The sequence below is a fragment of the Pogona vitticeps genome, chromosome 1 (assembly GCF_051106095.1).
Source record: "Pogona vitticeps strain Pit_001003342236 chromosome 1, PviZW2.1, whole genome shotgun sequence".
In the NCBI taxonomy this organism is placed as follows: domain Eukaryota; kingdom Metazoa; phylum Chordata; class Lepidosauria; order Squamata; family Agamidae; genus Pogona; species Pogona vitticeps.
Window position 1 is genome coordinate 300828562 of NC_135783.1, and position 22212 is coordinate 300850773.

Genomic DNA, 22212 nt, shown 5'->3' on the forward strand with positions numbered 1-22212 from the left:
TCAAATTACAGGAAGCCAGATTTCAGTTGAATATTAGGAAAAACGTCCTAACTGTTAGAACAGTACTGCAGTAGAATGAATTACCTCAAGAGGTGGTGAGTGCTCCAACACTGGAGGCATTCAAGAGAAATTTAGACAACCACGTAGCAGATATTCTTTGATCTGTATTCCTGCATCGAGCAGGGGGTTGGACTCGATGGTCTTATAGGCCCCTTCCAACTCCATGATTCTATGACTTTACAGTGGAAACATTCTTTCATATTCTCCTAATCCAGTGGTTCCCAATCTTGGATAATCCATGTGTTGTGGGTTTTTTGGGCTCTTTGGTCGTGTTCTGAAGATTGTTCTTCCTAACGTTTCACCAGTCTCTGTGGCCGGCATCTTCAGCTGATCCCAATGCATTAAAACAACATAATTACACAATTGAAAGCACAATAGGATATATTGAAACACAAATAACAATATTAAAAACCATTACTTTAAAAACACTATAAAAATGCCCACTCAATTTAACATATGTACTATCCCATAATGGCCTCTACTTATCCAAGTCAATTAAAAGTGTTCCTTAAAAGAAGGATATTTGTGGGGGAGGACAAGTGACAACAGCAGTAATTTGTGATCTAATGCAGTCATCCTAGTCTTAGTAAATTAGTGAACAGCTATAAAAGGAGAAAAAAACATGATCTCAGTTCCAATATATATGGATATAATAATACATCTTGCTAAGAGCTAGGGCCAGACAAAGATGTTAGAGATAGCCTGTGACTAGAAAATCCTTAACTAATCAAAACATTTGAGTGCCACAGTACAGACTTCTGTCACCTACTAGATTCTGAAAAAACATGCTTTGTTTAGCAATTGGTCTTCAAAACTAAGTCACAGGATTGCTATGAACTTCTTTCCCATAAGCATGGAAAGAAAGTCACCCTTACCTCTGATACATTAAAGTGCTTGCAGCTGTTTTTCTGGCTTTACCATATTTTTCTGTGTATTAGACACTACTTTTTCCTAAAATCATTACACTAAAAGTTAAGGGTTGTCTTATAGACAGAAGTAAGCTGAGGAGAGAACAAAACAGTCCATAACTTGCCTCTGCAAACAGGCTTCCTTAAATCAGCCCATACCTTGCCTTCCTTAAACAGGCTTAGCTTCCTCCAATCACGAGCCTGATGGAACTGATGTCAGCTGATGCTGAAAAACCAATTGGGACACACCTTGTAGGAGGTGGAGCCTGTAGGCTCAGATGCAACAGGGACTGGTAATGTCCAAGCATTCTGAGCTCAGAGGCTGACTACTAAAGCTAAGATTTCTTAATGGGGGGGGGGGTTTAGAAAAGTAGGGGGATGGTCTTATAAAAGGGGATGTCTTATAAATGGAAAAATACGGTGTATAGCAATTTCAGGCTGAAGTTTCCCTGAGTGAAATACTACTATGTGAAAGCTTTCAAAGTAAAACTGCTAATGTTTATTTTTTGTGAGAAGGGGGAAAGTAAGTCACTGTACCTACCACTGAATTTAGCAGAAGTAAATTCATCCTGCTGTAGAAGATAATTGAAAGGTAATAATCCTGACAAAAACTTACAGAGAGGTAGCCATAATAGTGACCCAGGGGCCAAGCAGGGAAAGGTATGTAAGGGCATTATCTCAATCTGTAATAACAGAAACAGCAAAGTGATTTAAGACAGATTTGATGTTTCTTTTTGTTAAATTTTGCAGCAGGGGTGGTGAACATGTGACAGTCCAGATGGTTTGAACCACAACTCCCAAAATCCCCAGCCTGTATTGTCCTTGATAAAGCACTATGGGAGCCAGGAGTGCTGAAAGTTCATCATCCTGTTCTAGATCCTCAAAGGCTAAAATAAAAAGTGAAAGGGAAAGCCAGCTTAGTGTAATAGGAATATTGGATACAATAAAGAAATAAACACATGGCTTGAGAAGAAAAATGCTGCATAAGGCAGGATCTGCATAACTGTTTAATATGTGGTAGAGTTTGGAATTAAACTTTTATTCTTCAATTAACCACCATCCACCTTATATTTTTATTTTTTAAAGCATTTCCTAATAGAACTGGCTGCTGGGAAGAGCCAACTGGATGAGATTGTTTGCTTGGCAGAGGTCTTTTCTAAGAGCAATCCTGGAAAAGGGAATGAGATTCAAACTCGTATGAAAGAGATAAATATGAGGTAAAAGATGGTGTGGCCAGAATAAGGAACCAGCTCCATACTACCTAAGAGCTGGTGTTGGCTTTATCCAGCCCTCCTCACTTCTTAATGTATTCAGCCTTAAGTCTGCTCCCTCTAGATTCCTGCCTTGTTCTGTAATTAACTGCATTAGCATTACATTTATTTTCATATTCAGTTTCCCTCATATGTGCATATGCATCTTTTCCTAGCACACAAATGTTAGTATACTACTTTTCTTTTGAGTCAAGAATGGCATCACAAAATGTTTGGAAGAGCACAACCCAAAGGATAACTGTGTTGTGATGTTCTCATGCCAAAAATTGGGCCAGGAAGTAGGAATTATGGCAGCTAACTTACAAACAGACCCAATGAAACTCTCCTTTATTCCTGTATACAGCAGCAGGCTGGTAATGGTAATGATGTGCCATCAAGACAATTTTGGATCATGGCAACTTATGAAGTGTTTTCTAGGTATAAGGTACTCAGAAGTGAACTCCCTATTTCCACTGGTACTCTGAGACTGTGCAGCTTGCCCAAGATTGTGCAAGTGGCAGGACATGTCACCGCATCAGCCATCCATGGTCTGAATGATCTCAGCTGTCCTCTGTCCCAGGAGGTGTACTGGGGATTCAGACTTTGAGCCCATGGCTCCCAATCTGGTGCTCCATTTCTCCTAGCTGTAACAGCTCACTGATAATATTGACTCATCTATTAGTTGAGATCTCCTATACCTACCGGATAATGGTTGTTGTGGCTTTTTTGGGCTCTTTGGCCATGTTCTGAAGGTTGTTCTTCCCGATGTTTCACCAGTCTCTGTGGCTGGCATCTTTGTACTCCAGTCCTCTGAAGATGCCGGCCACAGAGACTGGTGAAACGTTAGGAAGAACAACCTTCAGAACACGGCCAAAGAGCCCGAAAAAACCCACAACAACCATTAGATCACAGCCGTGAAAGCCTTCGCGAATACAGTACCTACCAGATAATGTCAGAGTAAATAACTCAGAACGTAGAGTTCCTTTTCCCTCTTAGGGAACCAACCACAGCCAGCCCACTGCAGCTATCTTTACTTGTCTACGTTTAGGTGGCAGTGCCTGGAAGCATTAAAAGAAGAAAAGGGTTCAGAACTGATCGGTGTGGCTGATGTGAAGACATTCCTTCAGGACTGCCAGGATACTTATGGGTTGCTCCAGGACAAGATGATCCATCTTGAAGATTTAGGACATAGGAACAAGCCTACTGTTCTGGAAGCTGAAGCACGCAGGCTCACAGCCTTTGAAAGAGAGATCTTAGCACTGGAGAGAAGAAATGAATACCTTAAGAGTGTTGCCAAATCGTAAGAAATTAGCCCTTTGCTACATCATAATGAATGTCATGGTTTAAATCATAGTGCCTTTTATCTTCATGGGTCAACCACATTGTGGAAATGTCTCCATTTCCAGACAGAAAAATATATATATTTTTGTTTTCACTGAAAAAAACTAAGGGCGTGACCACTCAGTGAGGCAAATGAGAAATAACTCTCATTCCATCACTGAGAAGTTGCACTGGGGCATTCAGTTCTCTCCAATGTATGTAGCCACACAAACAGAGGAGAAAAAAAGCATTTTATTTGCAGTTCCACCTGGAGCATCCGTAGGCGGCGCACTTCAAAGGAGCCGCCATAAAAAGACTTCACTTCCATATCTTATCTTGCTGGCTAAGCTGTTAATGAACAAATAAACAGGGCTGCCCAGTGAGGAAAACTTTAAAAAGAAGTGGCTTAGGAGAGGAGAGGCTTCGTAGAGAGAGCTGAGTGCTGGTGCTGTATGTGCATGCATGCATGCATCCATGCTCAAGCTCATCCTCCCTTGAGAGGCAAGGGGCCAGGTCCTTTGCCAAAGCACTGCATTGCATATGTGCATGCATGCTTGGTTGGCCTTTCTATAGAATTTATATTGTTTCCAGAAATGTCGTCGTCTTCCAGCAAACCAGAATCATGGTGGTTTGCTTTTGCATGTCTGTCCCCAGGCCTGAACATCACCCTCTCCCAACTGCCCACATCGCCTGAAATACCACCTACAGAAATGCCTTCACTCTTTACAAGAACATATCAGCAAGCCCCATAGGGAAAAAATTCATTGGAATCATTCCAGATAGAAAAACTTAGTAGTCCTCCAGCAGCAGGGAAAAACAGCTGCTTTGGAAGGAGAAAGGGCTGGACCATTTTGATTCAGCCTTTGTGTCATGTGGTCAGTAAAAAGTACTTTAAATTCACCTATTTTATCAGCGGAGCAAATCCTGCAGTATTTGATCATGTGGTTGCACTCTAACTTGGCTTTCTGTCTAAACACAGCTTGAAACACATTGAATTAATTGACAGACCACTGAGTTAACAATACCGTTTACCTGAAAATAAGACTTAACCTGAAAATAAGCACTAGTATGATTTTTCAGGTTGCTCATAATATAAGGCCTAACCCCCACAATAAGCCCCAGTTAAGTGAAACCCCACCCTCTACCAATGTGCCGCATTGTGCAGCAACCAGAAGAAGTTGACATGACTGTGAAATAAAACATCTCCTGAAAATAAGCCCTAACATGTTTTTGGAGCAAAATTTAATATGAGACCCTGTCTTATTTTCAGGGAAACACTGTATCAATGTGAGACACTGTGTACATTCAGCTAGTTAGTTATGTACTGTCCAGCCATAACTGGCATAGCATCTCTAATATAGCTTTCAAGGGAAGTGGAATATTTAAGGAGTGTTTTTACCAGTTCCTCTTGCTCAGTGAGTTTGCATGGATTTGAACCCTTGTCAAGCCCTAGTCCATCACTCTATCCACTATTGCAGTGGTTCTTAACCTTCGGTTACTCAGGTGTTTTTGAACTGCAACTCCCAGAAACCCTAGCCAGCACAGCTGGTGGTGAAGGTTTCTGGAAGTTGCAGTCCAAAAACACCTGAATAACCCAAGGTTAAGAACCACTGCACTACACCACACTATGTACCTGTTCACCTTGCCTTGTAATGATTTTGATTCCGGTCTAATACTAATTCCAGAATGCATCTGGATTCCTAATGTAGGATCAAGGATACCAATCCTGCTGAAAGCAGGGCCATAAAGGATCAGGTAGAAGACATGGAAGAGCTGCTGTCGGCTCTCAAGTCAAAGGCGGAAGAGAAGGGAAAGACTTTGCAAATGGCGTTGGACCAAGAGGCCTTTCTGCAGGATAGCCGTAGACTTTTGCTGTGGGCAGATGGCATGAAGGAGAAACTGCACAACGAGGAGATGGGTGTAGATGTGGTCTCAGCAGAGCAGTTGCTGAAGGAGCATCAAGACTTGCTGAAGGAGATACGCAGAGAGAACCACAGGTAAAGTCTACTTAGAAACAGATGCTCTGCCAGTAACAAGAACCATAGTGATAGCCACCCAGCTGGAAAGCTTTGAAAAGGAATCTAAAAATATTTATTGAGAATGGCTACTAGTCATATGACTGTGTATTACCTCCAGATAAAGTACACCTCTGATTGCTAGCTTCTGGTGGAAAGGAACATACTGGTGTGCTGTTGTTTGTTACCTTGCTGGCTTTCTCAAGACATTTAGTTAACCAAACTGTGAACAGAATAGTGGACTAGATAGATGTTTGATCTAGTAGGGTTTATCTTATGATCTCATGCCATGTCTATGTCTGGAAATCCTAAGAAGGTATGAAAGTGCGAACATCTTCCTTCTTTCCTTCCTTTGGCCAACTAGGGGTCTTTTAAAAAAGAAATATAGTAAGGGCAGTTTGGTTTCTAATACTCTTAGTGGTAAATTAGATCACTGCAACGCACTCTACGTGGGGCTGCCTTTCAGGTTGATACGGAAACTTCAGATGGTGCAGAATGCAGCAGCCAGACTCCTCACTGGAGGGAGAAAATACCATCACATTTCTCCTATCCTGGCTAGACTGCATTGGCTGCCCATTCGTTTCCGTATCGACTTCAAAGTTTTAATGCTCACATATAAGGCCCTAAACGGTTTGGGACCTCGATATTTGGCGGAACGCCTTCACCCACCAAGTTCTACCCGGACCACCTGCGCGAGCCAGGAGGTGAGGCTGAGGAGCCTGACGCCGAGGGAGGCCCGGAGGGAGAAGACGCGAAACCGGGCCTTCTTGGCGGTGGCTCCTCGCCTTTGGAACAATCTCCCTCCTGAGATTCGTGCAGCCCCTACCCTGGGTACATTTAAAACTCAACTAAAGACATGGCTCTATGTTAAGGCCTTCCCTCCTGCCAGCATTTAATCTAATTTAATTTATCTGACTTTCCTTATCTGTCTATTATTTATGATTTATGTTATGCTTTGTTAATTGATATTTTGGATTTATGTTATTATAATTGTATATATGTTGCTGTTAGCCGCTCAGAGTGGTATAGACTTATCAGATGGGCAGGATATAAGTCAAATAAATAAATAAATAAATAAATCCATATATGTTCTCAAGTGCTATTCTAACAGAGAAGAATTAGCATAAGATAACACATTACAGTATCTATTTTGATTAACCGGCTAGGTATACACATGTGTATAATTAGATAGCAGTGTTCACTACACAACTGAGGGCAAACTCATTTGTCCTGAGTGTCATAGCCAAGGCAGCAGTTCACTTCCTCAGTGCATAAACTGTATTTTAATTCAAACTCTAGATGCTTTATAAGAATATCTTTTTTGCTTGTACCGTATTATGAAACTCCTCCATATAGCTATATTTTTATTTATTTAGACTTATACTCTGTGTGTTTAGAGGACAAGCCACTACTCTGGGTAGCTTCAAAAAAGTAGCATGGATATGCAAACAGAAATGCAACAGACATTGTATTTGTCATAATACAACTATAGAAAATGGAGAACTAAGAGAGTGACAGGTCTGCAAGAACAAAATAAGCTATTAGTTTTTAAAATAGCTCTTAGGTAAAGGTAAAGGTTCCCCTTGACAATTTTTGTCCAGTCGTGTTCGACTCTAGGGGGTGGTACTCATCCCCGTTTCCAAGCCATAGAGTCAGCGTTTTGTCCGAAGACAATCTTCCGTGGTCACATGGCCAGTGCGACTTAGACACGGAACGCTGTTACCTTCCCACCGAGGTGGTCCCTATTGATCTGCTCGCATTTGCATGCTTTCGAACTGCTAGGTTGGCAGAAGCTGGGACAAGCAACGGGAGCTCACTCCGTCGCGTGGATTCGATCTTACGACTGCTTGGTCTTCTGACCCTGCAGCACAGGCTTCTGCAGTTTAGCCCACAGCGTCACCACGTCCCCTTAAAATAGCTCTTATGCATGTGTAATTTTCTTAATGGAAGTGTGCCATTACTCTCTGGTGAGAATAATACATACCTTCTCTTCCCTGGCCTGCTGGAAGATTTAAGGAGCTGCAAGAAATGGGGAAGAAGATCATGGATAACCCATCCCATAGCAGAGCTTTGGATGTCTGTGAGTCTGTGCACACACTTGCTCAGGAGAGAAATGAGCTGGATGAGTTGTGGGCCAAACGACGGAAGAAGCTCCAGGAGAATGTAGCAATGCTCAAATTCAGCAAAGAAGTGGATGGCATCCAGGCTGCCCTCTCCAGCCATGAAGCCTTTCTCCGGACTGACTATCTTGGGGTAAATATGGCAATGATGATTATAATGATGGTGATGATGATGTGTCATCGGATTTATTCTGATTTAAGGCAATGCTTCCCAAGGTTTTCTAAGTATGAAGTACTCAAAAGTGAAAAGCAACCAAATTAATAATTTGGAAATTCAGAGTGGAAATTTTAAAATCTGAGATACTAAATTCTGGACATTGAAACACAAAGCCTCCTTCAGGTTAATCTTGTCCTCCAGAGATCAACTACTGGAAATAATTCAAGATGGTTTCTCTGGATTATCCGTTGTCTTTGACCACCAGCCAAAATTCTGCCTGCACAACAGTAATGACATCATTCTCCACAACAGATAGCCAATCACTGAAGACTCTCTTTCTCAACTCCAGGGTGCATGTGATACTGTCTCATTGTGTGTGAGCTGTGTGCACCCCAAAATTAAAAACAAAAATCTTCAATCAGCAACAATCTGCTGCTAACACTGATGTCATTCTCATTGTGGAGGCAGAGCTGCACAAATGAACTGGAGCCAAAAAACCAATTAAGTGAACTAGCAAAAGCACATACTTTTTTCCTTAGGAAAATAATTGACCACAGTCATCATATTCTACAGTTATTATACAGTGTGAAAAGGAAGCACAATAGATACTAAACACACTCTTTGCTAGTTGTTTCCACGTGTTATCTTCAAAATCTGCTAATCTGTATTAATCTTTAAACTACATCTGGTTTAACCTTGTAAAGATGGCTCTTTAAACTACATGAAGCGCTTCCTTCTACCAAGGAAGGCTCCTTGATGTCCTCTCTGAAAATCTGGAACAACATTCCTGACAAATGTGACGTAGAGGCTACTTGGTTTCAGAGAGAAGAAGGCAGATGTCAGAAAAGATGTCAGAGAGAATGTGGTTTCCCAAAGTGCTGCACAGCGGTAATGCATTTATGTCACAATTCAAAGACATAAAAATATTTACAATTTTTCTCAACCTTGACAAGAAAGGGTGTCTTGACTCAAATATACGTATCTATGAGATTTTTCACAAGAGCAAAAAGTCTTGCACTTTTCCAGTTGGAAGCAGTGTTACCAACACACACACACACACACACACACACACACACACACACACACACACACACACACACACACACACACACACACACACAGAGAGAGAGAGAGAGAGAGAGAGAGAGAGAGAGAACTAGCTTTTTGTCCAGAAATCTGTACCTGTACGGACGTGCACACACATGCATGTGCAAACACATTTTTTCAAAAAAATGCAGAAAATGTGTACAAAACCTATGCAGGCTTTTCCACAAAATGCAAAGGTCTCCCACAAAACATAAGGTTTAATGCAGAAAATAAAGTCTTCAAAAGCCAATGTGGTGTAGTAAGTAAGAGTTTCAGACTAGGAATCTGAAGACCTGAGTTCAAATTCCTGTGGCATGGAAACTCACTGGGAGGTCACAATAGTAAACCACTCCTTGACCATCTCACATACTTTGGAAACCCTATTAGGATCACTGTAAGTTAGAGCAATTTGATGGCAAATGGCAACAACCACCACACTTTGTTGCAGAAAATATACAAGTCTGCCAAAAAAAGCACAAAATTATTGTAATACCACCCACTGGAGAATTTTTTTGAAGTGTTTCATTTTCACCTGCTAGAACAAAATGAGTGAGAAGTTACATCCCAATCATAGTATGGTTTGTTTTCATACTTGATTTCTGTCTCTTTAGGACCACGTGGATTCTGTCCGAAGTGTCCTGAAGCGACATGAGGATTTTGAAAGTGTTATGATGGTGTTGAAACATCGGGCAGATGCAGTCAATGAACATGGAGAACAGTTGGTAGAAAATGGGCATTTTGCTTCTGATGCGTATGTGTCCAAGTGTTTTCTAAATACAGAAAATACTAAGACTTTTGAGTTATGAATGATATTATGGAATGCATTAAAATCCTGCTTTTTTGTGTCACATCTGAAAGCTGTTAATTACAAGACTAAATTTTTTGTTAGGAAAAAAAATCAGATTTTCACATTAAAGTTTAAATTTTGCTTTTGAAAATTACTTAAATATAGACTAGACAAACTATTTTTAAGAAATTGTTCAACTGTGATAACCACAAGATTTTTTTAAAAAAAGGAATGTGTTCATACCAGTGTTCCCAAGCCGTACACTATGTGGGATAAGGAGAGATGATTATGTAAGAACCTACTTATTTTACCACCTCTAATCTGAGTGATTGGCAGAAATATTTCAAAATGGATTTGCAGTTCAGAAAGTGCACAGTAAGGGTGTCCCTACCATTATACCAGCATCTGCCTGAGGCAGTAGATGTTGGAGGGTGGCTGGGGTGGCAGCCTCTGCGGGTGTTCCCTTTTATTGGAAGATGAATTTATACGTCTGTAACGATCAGCTCCCCTAGGGGATGCTTGACCATTCGGACAGAGAGTAATTAGAAGCTTGTGCTCCCTCATTAGGCTGAGTCGAGTCCTGGTAACTTCAACCAAGGGCCGCCCCAACACTTCTGCTTACCAGTCTGCCCTAAAAAGATACTTCAGCAACCTTAGAAAATTCCAAAAAAGTAAAACACATGAGCTATGGAGTCAGTAGACTCACTTTGCTCAATCTGGATAGGACTCAGTAGCAAAATGTGGCCCTAAAATTTCCATTCAGGGTAATACTAAGACAGCTCCAGTGTTCAAGAGATCAATTGATTTTTATAATTATTATTTTATTAAGAAAAATATAGAAATTCACAAAATAAAGTCAGTTTAATGCATAAGCAAGCATGTTATCATTTTCAAGGAGTGATACAAAATATAAATGAAGCAACAATTCTCTTTAAATACAAAAGCACTAAAAATCCTAGAAAAATCTATAAAAAGCTCTATTAGGGTGGGCAAAAGGCTTAAAACCCCCCTTTCCACCCAATCACCTACATCTCTATCAGTCTGTTACCTGCACTGCACAGCAGGCAATAAGACCTAGCAAACTGTAGTCCAAAAAGATCAAAAAATGAGTAATCAGGAAAAGGCTAAAGAAAAGGAAGAATATTGTCCATGGTAAGAGTTCCTTTTTCAAGCTTAGCTGAAAACCCCCCTTCTTCTCTGTTTCTCACGCTGTAATCCAATCATGGCATGAATTCAGGTAAACAGTCCCTCTTTATCTTCTCTCTTCTCTTCTCATGGGAAACAGGTGTTGTCTTCCTCAGTATGTCTACAATTCCGCCAAAACAAATGACCAGTCTTCTTATCTAGGAATGTCCTCCTCAGGCCTACAGAAAAACATTCCCACATCCTTCTAGAAACACACTGTCAGCATGCAGAAATCATTTACACAGAGAACCAATATGGAATCCATTTTATATTGTTCACTACTACATATCCCATCTTTAGTACAAGATTTAAACCACACAAATCATTCCATGACAACGTCTGCCACATTGAGTTCAGAGCAGCCTAATCTAACTATCTATGACTCAAAGCAGCTCACAGCATTAAGAAAATAGCTGTGAAGATTCTCAGTCATCCAGATGAAGTTATCTGGAAGCTGAAAGGGTAGCATGATAAATAGTAAACAGATTGTATCTAAGGCCTCCACCCCTGTTGAGTAAGGGATTTTCTATGTGCACATGTATGGACGCCCTGACCCCTCTCTCAAACCACCTATCTTCTAGGTTCAAAATGAGTAGATCTTGGTCATCAAATGAGTGTCCTTTGTCCTTCAAGTGAAGGAACACTGCTGATTGTGGTCCTGAGCTGTTGCCCCTCCTGTGCTGGGCCATTTTCCTGTTTAGTGGTTGCTTGGTTTCTCCAGGTTAGAGCTCCAAACAGTTCTCTTTGCATTGGACTGCATATGCTATATTGCACCTGTTGTGTTTTGGTGTCTAGTTTTTTGGGTGGACGAGTCTCTGCCTTAGTGTGTTTGTGGGTTTGAAGTGCACAGGTATGTGGTGTTTACCAAAAATCCTTTTGAGCTTTTCGACATACCTGGCATTTAAGGAATGACCAGGTTCTTCTTCTATTGACTCAGGGCCTCAGACTGTTCCATTGTCCTACTGGGTCAGGACATTGTCTTGTTGAAGGTCCAGAAATAGGTGGTTTGAGAGAGGGGTCTGGGAGGCCATACATGAGCATATAGAAAATCCCTCACTCAAAAGGGATGGTAGCCTTAGATACAATCTGTTTCCTATTTATCATGCTGCCCTTCCATCAGTCCCCAGAAAGATAATGACTGTTACTGACCCACAACAATGGGTGAAGAAGGACCGCAGAAGTGGGATTTTCACTCACCCCCACCCTTTGTCTGTCTAACAATCCTATTCAGATGGGGGTGTGTGAAACCAGCCTGGAGGATATATCAGGGATCTCCTATGAACTCTCCTCAGACTGAAGAAGCTACTTGGATGAGTAGTGAAACATTTCAACTAAATAAAAAAGGAGTCCAGTCATCATGACTCAACTTCCAGATAATATTAGGAAAGAGGAAACCTACTCCATCACTAGTGTTAAAATAACTATCAAGTGCTAATCCAGTTAACTGATGTATATAGAATAGGGAGTAAAATATAGTCCTTCGCCTTTAGTAACAAAATGTATTAGGGCAGCCTCAATATACACTGTATGTTCCCTGTAAAGAGAGTTACTAGACCAGAAGGGAACAGCCCAAGAAATCTTGTCTAGATTGTAGACCTATTATGCATTTAAACTATCATACTGACTGTTTGCTGTTTTTCATTTTGAATAAAAAGAAAGAGAAGCAGAGAGTCTCCAGAAACAGAAACAAAGGAGGCAGTAGAAATAGCTATTAAACAGAAGGACAAATGGCAGCAGATCAGGAACCATGGTTTGACCTGTGTTTGCAAACCATAGTTATTGCAGCTCTGCCGATCCCCACTATCATCATAGAAGTGGGTCCAGGGTCTTCGCTACCTGTTTCTTGCTGTTCCCATGTGGGAATGGCAGTTCCAACCTGCATCCAGTGAATTTAAACCAAAACAATTCACACATTGGTTATGATTGCTGCCATGACCTGCTCCTCTTCTGCCCATGGCTCGTTGTTGCTCAGGTAAATGAGATCAACAAAAATGATTAAAAGCAGGGTTGAGAAGTGGGTAAATGGTGAAATAATTAGGACTAAATAAATGGGTATGGCTTACTTAGATACACTGTCCAACTGAGATGGTTGGACAGTGTCATCGAAGCAACCAACATGAATTTGACCCAACTCCGGGAGGCAGTGGAAGACAGGAGGGCCTGGCCTGCTCTGGTTCATGGGGTCACGAAGAGTCGGACACGACTAAATGACTAAACAGAAACAAATGGGTATTTAGCTAGCTCATGCATTGGAGAACCTGGCTGTGAAGCCGACATCAGGAATTCAATTCCCTACTGTGCTTTCCAGGAGCAAAGCCAGCCTGTGTGTCATTGGGCAAACTGCACCGTCCCAGGGCACCCCCAGAAAAAAGTGGACTGGGAAACCACTGGAGTGGACAATGAATTTGCTCCAGGTTCTGCCTAAATCCATTCCTATGTTAGTATCAACCCTTAGTGTGACAGTTTTCTTCCCCTCCCCCACCAAGTCTCCAGACCACCCAAATGTTCCACATTTTGCAGCAGATCATGAGGGGGCTGCAGTTGAAGGAGCATCATCCCTCCCCTGCTGCTGCAGAACAATACTGTCCCCCCCCCCTCCAAGGACACAGTTTAGTCAACAGAACATCTTTATGGAAACTTGGCACCACTTTGTATAGCTTGTATAGCTTACTAGTTAGATAAATGGAATTAATGTAACTAAATAATTTAATTTAAGTATAATGAAAAACCGTGATAATCAGTGCTGATGCCAGAGACAACGCTGGATTTGCAATCTGAAAATTATATAATATTAACCTTTCTTCCTTTGAGTAGGGCAGAAAAAATCTTTCATTTTGTGTTAAATGGTACAGTAAACTGAGTACTGAAATCAGAAATGCAGTTAGTTTCAGCTTCCATAGTTACATTTATGTTTCTGAAGCCATGCAAATATGTTCTACACAAGATTTAGATTAATGTTCCTGCTTGCTTGCCTCTCCCATCTTAGAATACTCTTTATAAATGTTAACATTTATATTACAGGATCAAGGAAAGAATGACTGCCTTACAAGAGAGGTGGAAATTGCTAGCAAAGAATAATGAACAGAAAAAGAAGAGGCTATTAGAATCACTTCTGTTACAGGTTAGAGGCTTTACCTTCTTCTAAAAAGTGGGCCTTTTTACTGGATTGTGCATTCTCTTATTAAAGATTCCCACTTCATTTCAGGTAATGTTTTATTTAAGAAAATGCCTCTTAACTCTATTTTCTTGCACATTTTGGTTAAACACTTTGTTATAAAGAAATGAAGCTCTTAGTCTCTCTTGCCTAGTCCTCCTTTTCCAACCCATGGGATGACCTTCTTTTTGTAATTCCAATTCATTTTAATAACGTTATGAGCAGCCTGGAGTCCTTTCAATGGGAGGGGAAAAAAGACATAAAATGCAATCAATCAATCAATAAACTATTCAGCATATGTGATTCTCTTCTAATGTGATCCAGCGTTTCAGAAGTTGCAGATTCACTAGTATTTATTGGCTCATCATGAGAAATGAGGAAAGGAATGACAAGTTCTCTTTGCTCATTGATTTTTGTAAACACAGCAGCTTTGAAGTTACATCTCTGCAGGAATTAATGTGTTCTGTCCCCAAGTTACAACGCTAGCTAGTTGTCTGTTTTGGCTCAGTATCATCCTATTATTACTAGCTAACCCTCCTCTGCTGTGCCCTCCTCAACTTCAACACTACCTTTCAACCTTCCAAAGTTTTTGTATCCCTTTTGCAACAACAACAACATAACTGCTGAGCTGGAAGTGACCTTAGGAGTCATCAAGTCCAGCTCCTGTCAAGGAAACACAGTGGAGGATCAAACTCCAAATCTCTGGCTCTGTGGCCAGAGACATAGGCCACTGAGCCATTCAACAGTTATTTGTGTGAGTGGCAAATTGATATACTACAGTGGTGCCTCACTTAACGATGATAGTCCATTCCAGGAAAATCGATGTTAAGTGAAAACGTTGTAAAGCGAAATTTAAAAACCCATTGAAACGCATTGAAAACTATTCAGTGCTTTCCAATGGGCTAAAAACTCATCGTCCAGTGAAGATCCTCCATACGGCAGCCATTTTAGGTGCCTGTATAGTGAGGAATCTGTCCCTAAGCACAGCGGGGAGCCATTTTAAGCACCTGGCAGCCATTTTGAAACCCCGATGATGAGCTGTTTTTGATCGTCGTAAAGTGAAAATCGGTTCCCAAAGCGAAATTTCCCCATTTAGACCATCATTTTGCGATCGTCGTAAAGCAGATTCGGCATAATGCGGGGCAATCGTTAAACGGGGCACAACTGTAATGGGTTATGGGGTGTGGTAACGTGGTACAATTCTTGCAAGACTGCATTGTATTAGAAACTAAGTAGAATAACTCATGGGCCAATGTTGCCCCTCATCAAGAACTACTACTATGTAGAAACAGATGTATCTGTGAAAAGACAGGCACAATGTTAGACACTGGAGAATATGAGGTTCTGTCTGCATGCTTCTTTAAGGATGAGGTGTATTGTAGTGAAGAATTCTGGTCAGTTCATATGCCAGTTCCTGGCAGTCTTTCAAGTATTTGAAGAGTGCTATAACATCTCCCCTTGGTCTTGTTTATTCAAGGCTACCATGCCTTTCCTCAAAGGGCTTGGCTTCCAGTCCCTTGACCACCTTTGTGCCCCTCCTCTGAACTTGTAAACATCCTTCTTAAAGCACAGTGTCCAAAACCGGACACAGTACTTAAGGTGAGGCCTAACCAGTGCTGAATAGAAAGGAACTAGTACTTCGTGGAATTTAGAGACTATAATTCTGTTAATACAGCTTAAAATAGCATTTGCCTTTTTTGCATCCATATCAGACTTTTGATTTATATTCAGCTTGTGGTCTACAGTAATTACAAGATCTTTCTCACATGTAGTATTACTGAACTAAGTATTCCCTATCATATAACTGCATTTCGTTTCTTTTTCCTATATGTAGAACTTCGCACTTATTCCTGTTAGATTTGATTCTGCTGTTTTCAGTCTAGGACTCAAGCCTATCAAGATTTTTTCAATTTTATTTCTGTCTTTCAAGGTATTAGCTATTCCACCCAATTCTGTGTCATCTGTAAATCTGATAGGCATTCCCTGCACCTCTTCATCCTAATCATTAATAAAAATGTTGAAGAGCATTGGGCCCAAGGCTAAGCCTTATGGGACCCTACTTCTTACCTCCGCCCAGTTTGACAAGGAGCCATTGGTAATCACCCTTTGAGTACAATTCTGTAGCCAACTGTGTATCCACCTGATAGCTGTTCTATCCAGACCACACTTAGTTAGCCTGCTAATCAGAAAATCATGGGGCTTTTCGTGAAAAGCTTACCATGTTGAATTATGTAATCCAAGTGGAAAGCTGATCTGAAAAAAAATATTTGAGTCAATGTCCATTTAAACATTCAGATTTTTTTTATTTATTTATTTATTTATTTATTTATTTATTTATTTATTTGTTTGTTTGTTTGTTTGTTTGTTTGTTTGTTTGTTTGTTTGTTTGCAGGAGTTCAATCATGACACTGCGGAGCTCCTGATGTGGATGGAGGAGAAATACAAGGTAGCATCAGATGAGTCCTACCGTGAGCCAACCAATATCCTGTGGAAGTTGAAAAAACATGAGGTTGCAGAACAGGAAATGATGGCCAATAAGAAGCACTTTGTGGAGCTGATGGTGGTAAGGCAGATGAGTTTTGGTGGAGCAGTCAAAACTTTACTGGTGTCATTTCATTCATTCATTCCTTTCTCAATTATAGGATTTCAAATGTAAAAGCAAGGGTTCCATACAAACTGCCGTATCATGACTGGAAATAAGTAGACATATTCACAGTGCAAATTCATAGTGTGAATTCTGCATCCCTGAAAAGTCTTGGATTTCTAAAAATCAGATGGTAAAACTAGGAAGAGGTGGTCACTTTTGGAAGAATCTTCGCAGTAGGCTTCTAGGAATGAAAGAATGGTGTACATTGAGTACACTTTGTAACAGTCTGTCCTATTGTGATGACAGAAAACCAAATGGGCAGGCAGTTAAGGATCAAGGATTGAAGTACAGCGGCAGGCAAATCTATTTATTTGGAAGAATGAAATCAGCCATTTTCAAGGGGGACAGTATGGCCCCCCGGGGCCCTGACAGATTTGAATGGGGGCAGAGACTGGAAACAATTCTTCACAGACCACCTTATAAGCTTTTGTTATGTGACACATACAATCCTGATTCAGTTTATATTTCTTTCATATTGTGCTTATGGCAAAAAAAAAAGGCTGAAAATGGCTGATCTAGAGGAATATATGTATTCCCTATCATATGTATACTCCAAGACTGAACTGTTTTCGTATTAGATATGTCCATGGATGTGAACCAGAATCTACTTTTAAACACGGGTCGGTAAATTCCAGACTTGCAGAAGTTCTTTGTTATTTACAAGAGTCATAATATCTACCCTCTGATATTAAGGAAAAGACATACACTTTGAGTTAAAGGATTCTCAGTTCACAAATATGTTGTGAGTACCCGAACTGAATGGAGCTGATAGTTGTTCCAAACAGACATCCCAATGATTTCTTAATTTCAGCAGTCCTGAGTGTTTGTGTGTGTTGGTAGGGTTATTTCATTTTCATTCTGAAAAAATAGGATGCCAGATTTCCTTACAGTGAAAGATAGGAAAATAATACTGGCCTTTGAAATCAGTTCAGATTCAATGAATTCATGGGGGAATTAAAGCTATCAATAGCTACTTTGGAATTGTCATGTTGATGTCTATATCTCCACCCTCAGAAGTAGCTTTCCTTTGAATGCCATTTGCTGGGGAATGCAACCCGGAGAATACTCATATCCTCCTAGCAGGCTTCCGATAGTCATTTAGTTATCCACTGTCTAACTTGATAGAGACCTTTGCTCTGATCTAGCCAGGCTTATATATTAACTACAACCAAAAAAGAGATCAGGACGGCTCTCCTATTGCTGTTAGTCTATGGTCAGTTTGTTTAGTGATTGGTTGGTGATGGAGGTGATTGATGTATTTTATGAGGCTGGTGTGTGTAGTACACTATTACTTTGGAATAAACATAGGCAAATAAAAATAAGCCCAATGCATCTAGATATTTATTTTAACCAAAGATACTGTGCATGTCCAGGCAGGAAATCAGCTGGTTCAAGGCAACCATTATGCTGCAGATTCCATTCAGGATAAAATGTCAGAAATGAAGAAGAAGTGGGAGAGGCTGTACAGCAAAATGATGGAGCGAGGAGACAAACTGAGGCAAGCTGGACAGCAAGAACAACTGATGGAACTTCTTGAGGTCAGAGCTTAACATGCTGGTGCTGTGAATGCTAGCAGTGCAGTGAGCCAAGTTGTGACTTCTATAAAGCAATTAAAAATATATGCGGCAGATAAACATTTTGCATTTAAAAGTACCACAAATGAAAGATTCCGGCTCTAAGCATCAAAAAACAAGGAAAAGACAGGGCATCTTATCTCTTCTAGAATGCTGGTGGTGAAGAAATAATGGCTTTTAGTAAAAGGGGGGAAAGGATGTGGGAAAATTGCTTCCTAAAGAGACTCTCGAAGACATTGTGCATTGATTGGGGTATGAGTGTGAAAATGAAGTTCCTGTTACACCAGTGAGTAGAAGGGCATAACCAGAAATGACTTTAGGCCACTTGCAGCTATAATTAATGGAAATATTTGTTAGAGTTTAACACAGAGAACAGAGACAATATAATGTCTTTGTTAAATCAGAAAGGTTGAAACATTTTCAGGTAGTAACATTTCATGAAGAAAATAACAGATACAGAATCAAGCCCATTATTCCATACAAGAATTTTCCCACAGAAAGCAGACTATGATTATATTTTCACTAAACCATTTGTATCTCAGGCAAATTCAATTAACTCTCTAAATGACAAAATCAAGGCCTATGAAATGGGCAACTGCTTGAAGTACTATCTAGCACCCCCTAAAACCCCCTCCAGCCCTGACTCTTAGAAGCAGGCCTAAAAGTCCCAATAGCCTAGCAACAAAGCTGTCAAATCAAGATACGATTTTAAAAGAAAGTGAAATATTATATCTACCTAATCCAATGTAAGGGGTATGAAGTCCTTGATCCCACAGGTCCAGATAGGTGAGGTCAGCATAGCCTCCTCCTAGATCCCAGATGGGGGACCCCAGAGAGCCCAACAGGGGGCGTTAGTTAGGAGAAGGAAAAGTTAGCGAGAGGGAAAGTCTTCCTTTCTTTCTCAGGAGAGGAGATCCGGAACCAAGATTGAGAACCAAGATTGAGGAAAAGAGCTCTCTCTCTCTCTGGGTTCAGTGGCTTTTTTTCCCCCATAGACTCCCCTAAAGTTTACTACAGTCTGATTGGTTTCTTTGCCTTCTTCCCCAGTTGCTAACCTCAAGATGGTTTCTCACTGGTGAATGACAAGGTCTGGTCAAAAGCTCTAGAAACAGTTCTCTATTGTTTTCAGGGGGTGACAATAATCCTAGGCACCATATCTCCGTATAAGGAACCTCCCAGGCTCATGGGATAACAACTTTTCCAGGGGTCTATGCATCATCCGTCCATCTCCACATCTCCATACTAGCCCATTGTTTCAGGCTTAAAGAAGCTGTGTCAATATTAAGTTGTTCCCAGCATCTCATTTTCCAGGCAGCTAGAATTTCCTACCCTTTATGGGAGCCAGGCCTGCATTTGAGCCATCTTCTTGCCCCTTCATCTGGTATGTTCCCCTTTTTTGAGCTCGTATTCCTGACATACAGGTATCTTCAGAATAGGACCTGAGTAACAGAGTGAACATTATTATGTCAGGGGAACTTAAGAGTCAGGTGCTAAGACTTGATGCTAACTGGTGTTACTGTCCCATTCTACCACTACTGCAGTCAATTTGGGTCAAACTACACACTGCTTCATGTTAAAATCTGTTTCAATGACCTATTTCACTTTCAGCTTCTTGCCCGAGCAATTAGACTTGCAAAAGAAACTTATGTTTACCTCTTGATGTCCAGTCAAAATAAAATAAGCCAATTTGCAAGCTACAGGAGGTGATTAAAAACTAACTGCATGACAATCAGATATTTTATGGCATTTAAGGACTTCCTGCTTCTAACCATACACTATTTGTGTAGTCCAGTGTGATCCTGTGTTCCAGTGGAAAGGGAAGGGGAAGAAAATAATGCAGCGGTTAACAAGCCTCTGAACATTTTTCTTCTTTAGGATGCTGAAGAGAAGATAGAAAAAATAGAAAAGACTCTGTGCTATTCAGGGCTGGGTCATGACTTGCGTTCCAGTCGCAACTTGCTCAAGGAGCATAGACAGCTGGAAAATGAGATGCAGGGATTGGCTGAAAAAATGAGCTCCATTGTGTTCCATGCTGAGAAAATGGCTGCAAATCATTTTGACAGTGAAGGGATTCTGGATGAGACACAGACATATTTGAAAAGGTGAGCTGTTCTTGACGGAGGGAACAGACAATCCTCCAGATAACTATTCTTAGAAAATTTGTACATATTTGTTCCAAGGTAAAAGGATATATATAATTCTCTCCTAAGTTGTTGATACACAGCTGTAAATTACAGAATAATAGCACTCTTAATATATATACCAGAGCTCCTCTCTGCAAGGTTTCTGTTTCTGGTTTTAGTGGGCTAACACACAAGACAGTGGCATAATAGTGTGAGAGGAAGACAGGCTTTATTTTATGACACAGCCAGCCCCACAAAGTTTTTTTTTCTTCCCTAGACAAGCTACTACCTTCTTTCAGCTTTGTCTGCTCTAGGTCGGTCAAGAGTGTTCTAGAACTAGCAAAGGAAAATGTATTGAACCAGAGTCTCTCAAGCCACATAGCTTTCAGTAATGCTGCCTTTTGACAGTCTGTTAGTAGTCATCTTTCCAATTACTAGCTAGTCAGGATACCCAATGTAGTGAGTAACAGACTGGGACTCAGGAGGCCTGGCTTACAATCCCTGCTCAGCCATGGAAACTCACAGAGGGAGTGGAAGTAGTAAAACTACTCCTTAAATATTTCACCTTGAAAGCCCTTTTAGAGTTGCTGTAAGTTGGTTTTTACTTGAAGGCACATAAGAACAACAAGGGGCTAGTCAAAGAATTTGTAATTGATGTTTTTTCTTGCCTCTCCCTTGTTTCCTTAGCATGCTTACATTCTTATATAAAGAGCATAAGAAAATGATATCTCTTCTCATGGGAAAAATATATATACATATAGTATATGGATAGGGCAGATATAACTTTGGTGGCAAGAATCCATGAGATTCTCAGTATGTGACTTGGCAATCTAGACATTGAGTCATGGCAACTGGACTTCTTTTTTTATTAGGTTGAAACATTTTGCTACTCATCCAAGTAGTTTCTTCAGTCAGAGGAGAATTGGTAGGAGATCCCTGATATATTCTCCAGGTTGGTTTTACTTCCCCCTGGCCTGAATAGGCTTGTTAGATAGACAAAGAATTGGGGGTGAGGGAAAATCCCATTTATGCAGTTTTCTCCATCTATTGCCATGGGTCGTTAACAGTAGTTAACAGTGGTCTTTCTGATATATGTGGTCCTGACCTTCCTGGGGACAGATGAAAGGGCAGCATGATAAATAGGAGACAGATTGCATCTAAGGCCTCCACCCCTATCGAGTGAGGGATTTTCAATATGCACAAGTATGGCTTCCTTGACCCTTCTCTCAAACCACCTAACTTCTCAGTCCAAAATGAGTAGATCTTGGTCATCAAATGAGTGTCCTTTGTCCTTCAAATGAAAGAACACTGCTGATTGTAGTCCTGAGCTGTTGCCCCTCCTGTGCTGGGCCATTCTCCTGTTTAGTGGCTGTTTGGTTTCTCCAATGTAGAGCTCCAAACACTTCTCTTTGTATTGGAGTATATATACTATATAGCTCCTGTTGTGTTTTTGTCCCTTTAACAAGCCTTTTCAGACTAGGGGGGAAGTGAATCCAATGGGGAGGATATATCAGGGGTCTCCTACCAACTCTCCTCAGAATGAAGAAGCTGTTTGGATGAGGAGCAAGATGTTTCAACCTAATAATAAGTCCAGTTGCCATGACTCATCCTCCAGATAACCCACCTGGATGACTGAGAATCTTCACAGATATGTGACTTGGCAATGCTTTTTCAAATAATTCTCAGCACTAGGGAAACAGTAGAAAAGAAGTTGGGTGCACAAGGTTAGTCAGCACAAGCAATGGCAGAACTTAAACTAGTGTTGAATGGAAGATGCTTCAATGACTGTTGAATCACTGGCCTTTTATTTTGAGTTTTCTCATAAA

At 40.7% G+C, this 22212-nt stretch overlaps 1 protein-coding gene across 1 annotated transcript in view; it reads left to right on the forward strand.

The window, feature by feature from the left end:
• Positions 1-22212, forward strand: part of SPTBN5 (spectrin beta, non-erythrocytic 5) — a 137979-nt gene that overhangs the window by 23062 nt on the left and 92705 nt on the right. The window contains exons 13-21 of the mRNA XM_078387395.1: positions 2055-2185; positions 3267-3518; positions 5248-5535; positions 7563-7806; positions 9528-9667; positions 13910-14009; positions 16435-16605; positions 18063-18227; positions 20139-20365. Of these exons, the coding sequence (XP_078243521.1) occupies positions 2055-2185; positions 3267-3518; positions 5248-5535; positions 7563-7806; positions 9528-9667; positions 13910-14009; positions 16435-16605; positions 18063-18227; positions 20139-20365 (1718 nt within the window). The remainder of the gene's footprint in view (positions 1-2054; positions 2186-3266; positions 3519-5247; positions 5536-7562; positions 7807-9527; positions 9668-13909; positions 14010-16434; positions 16606-18062; positions 18228-20138; positions 20366-22212) is intronic.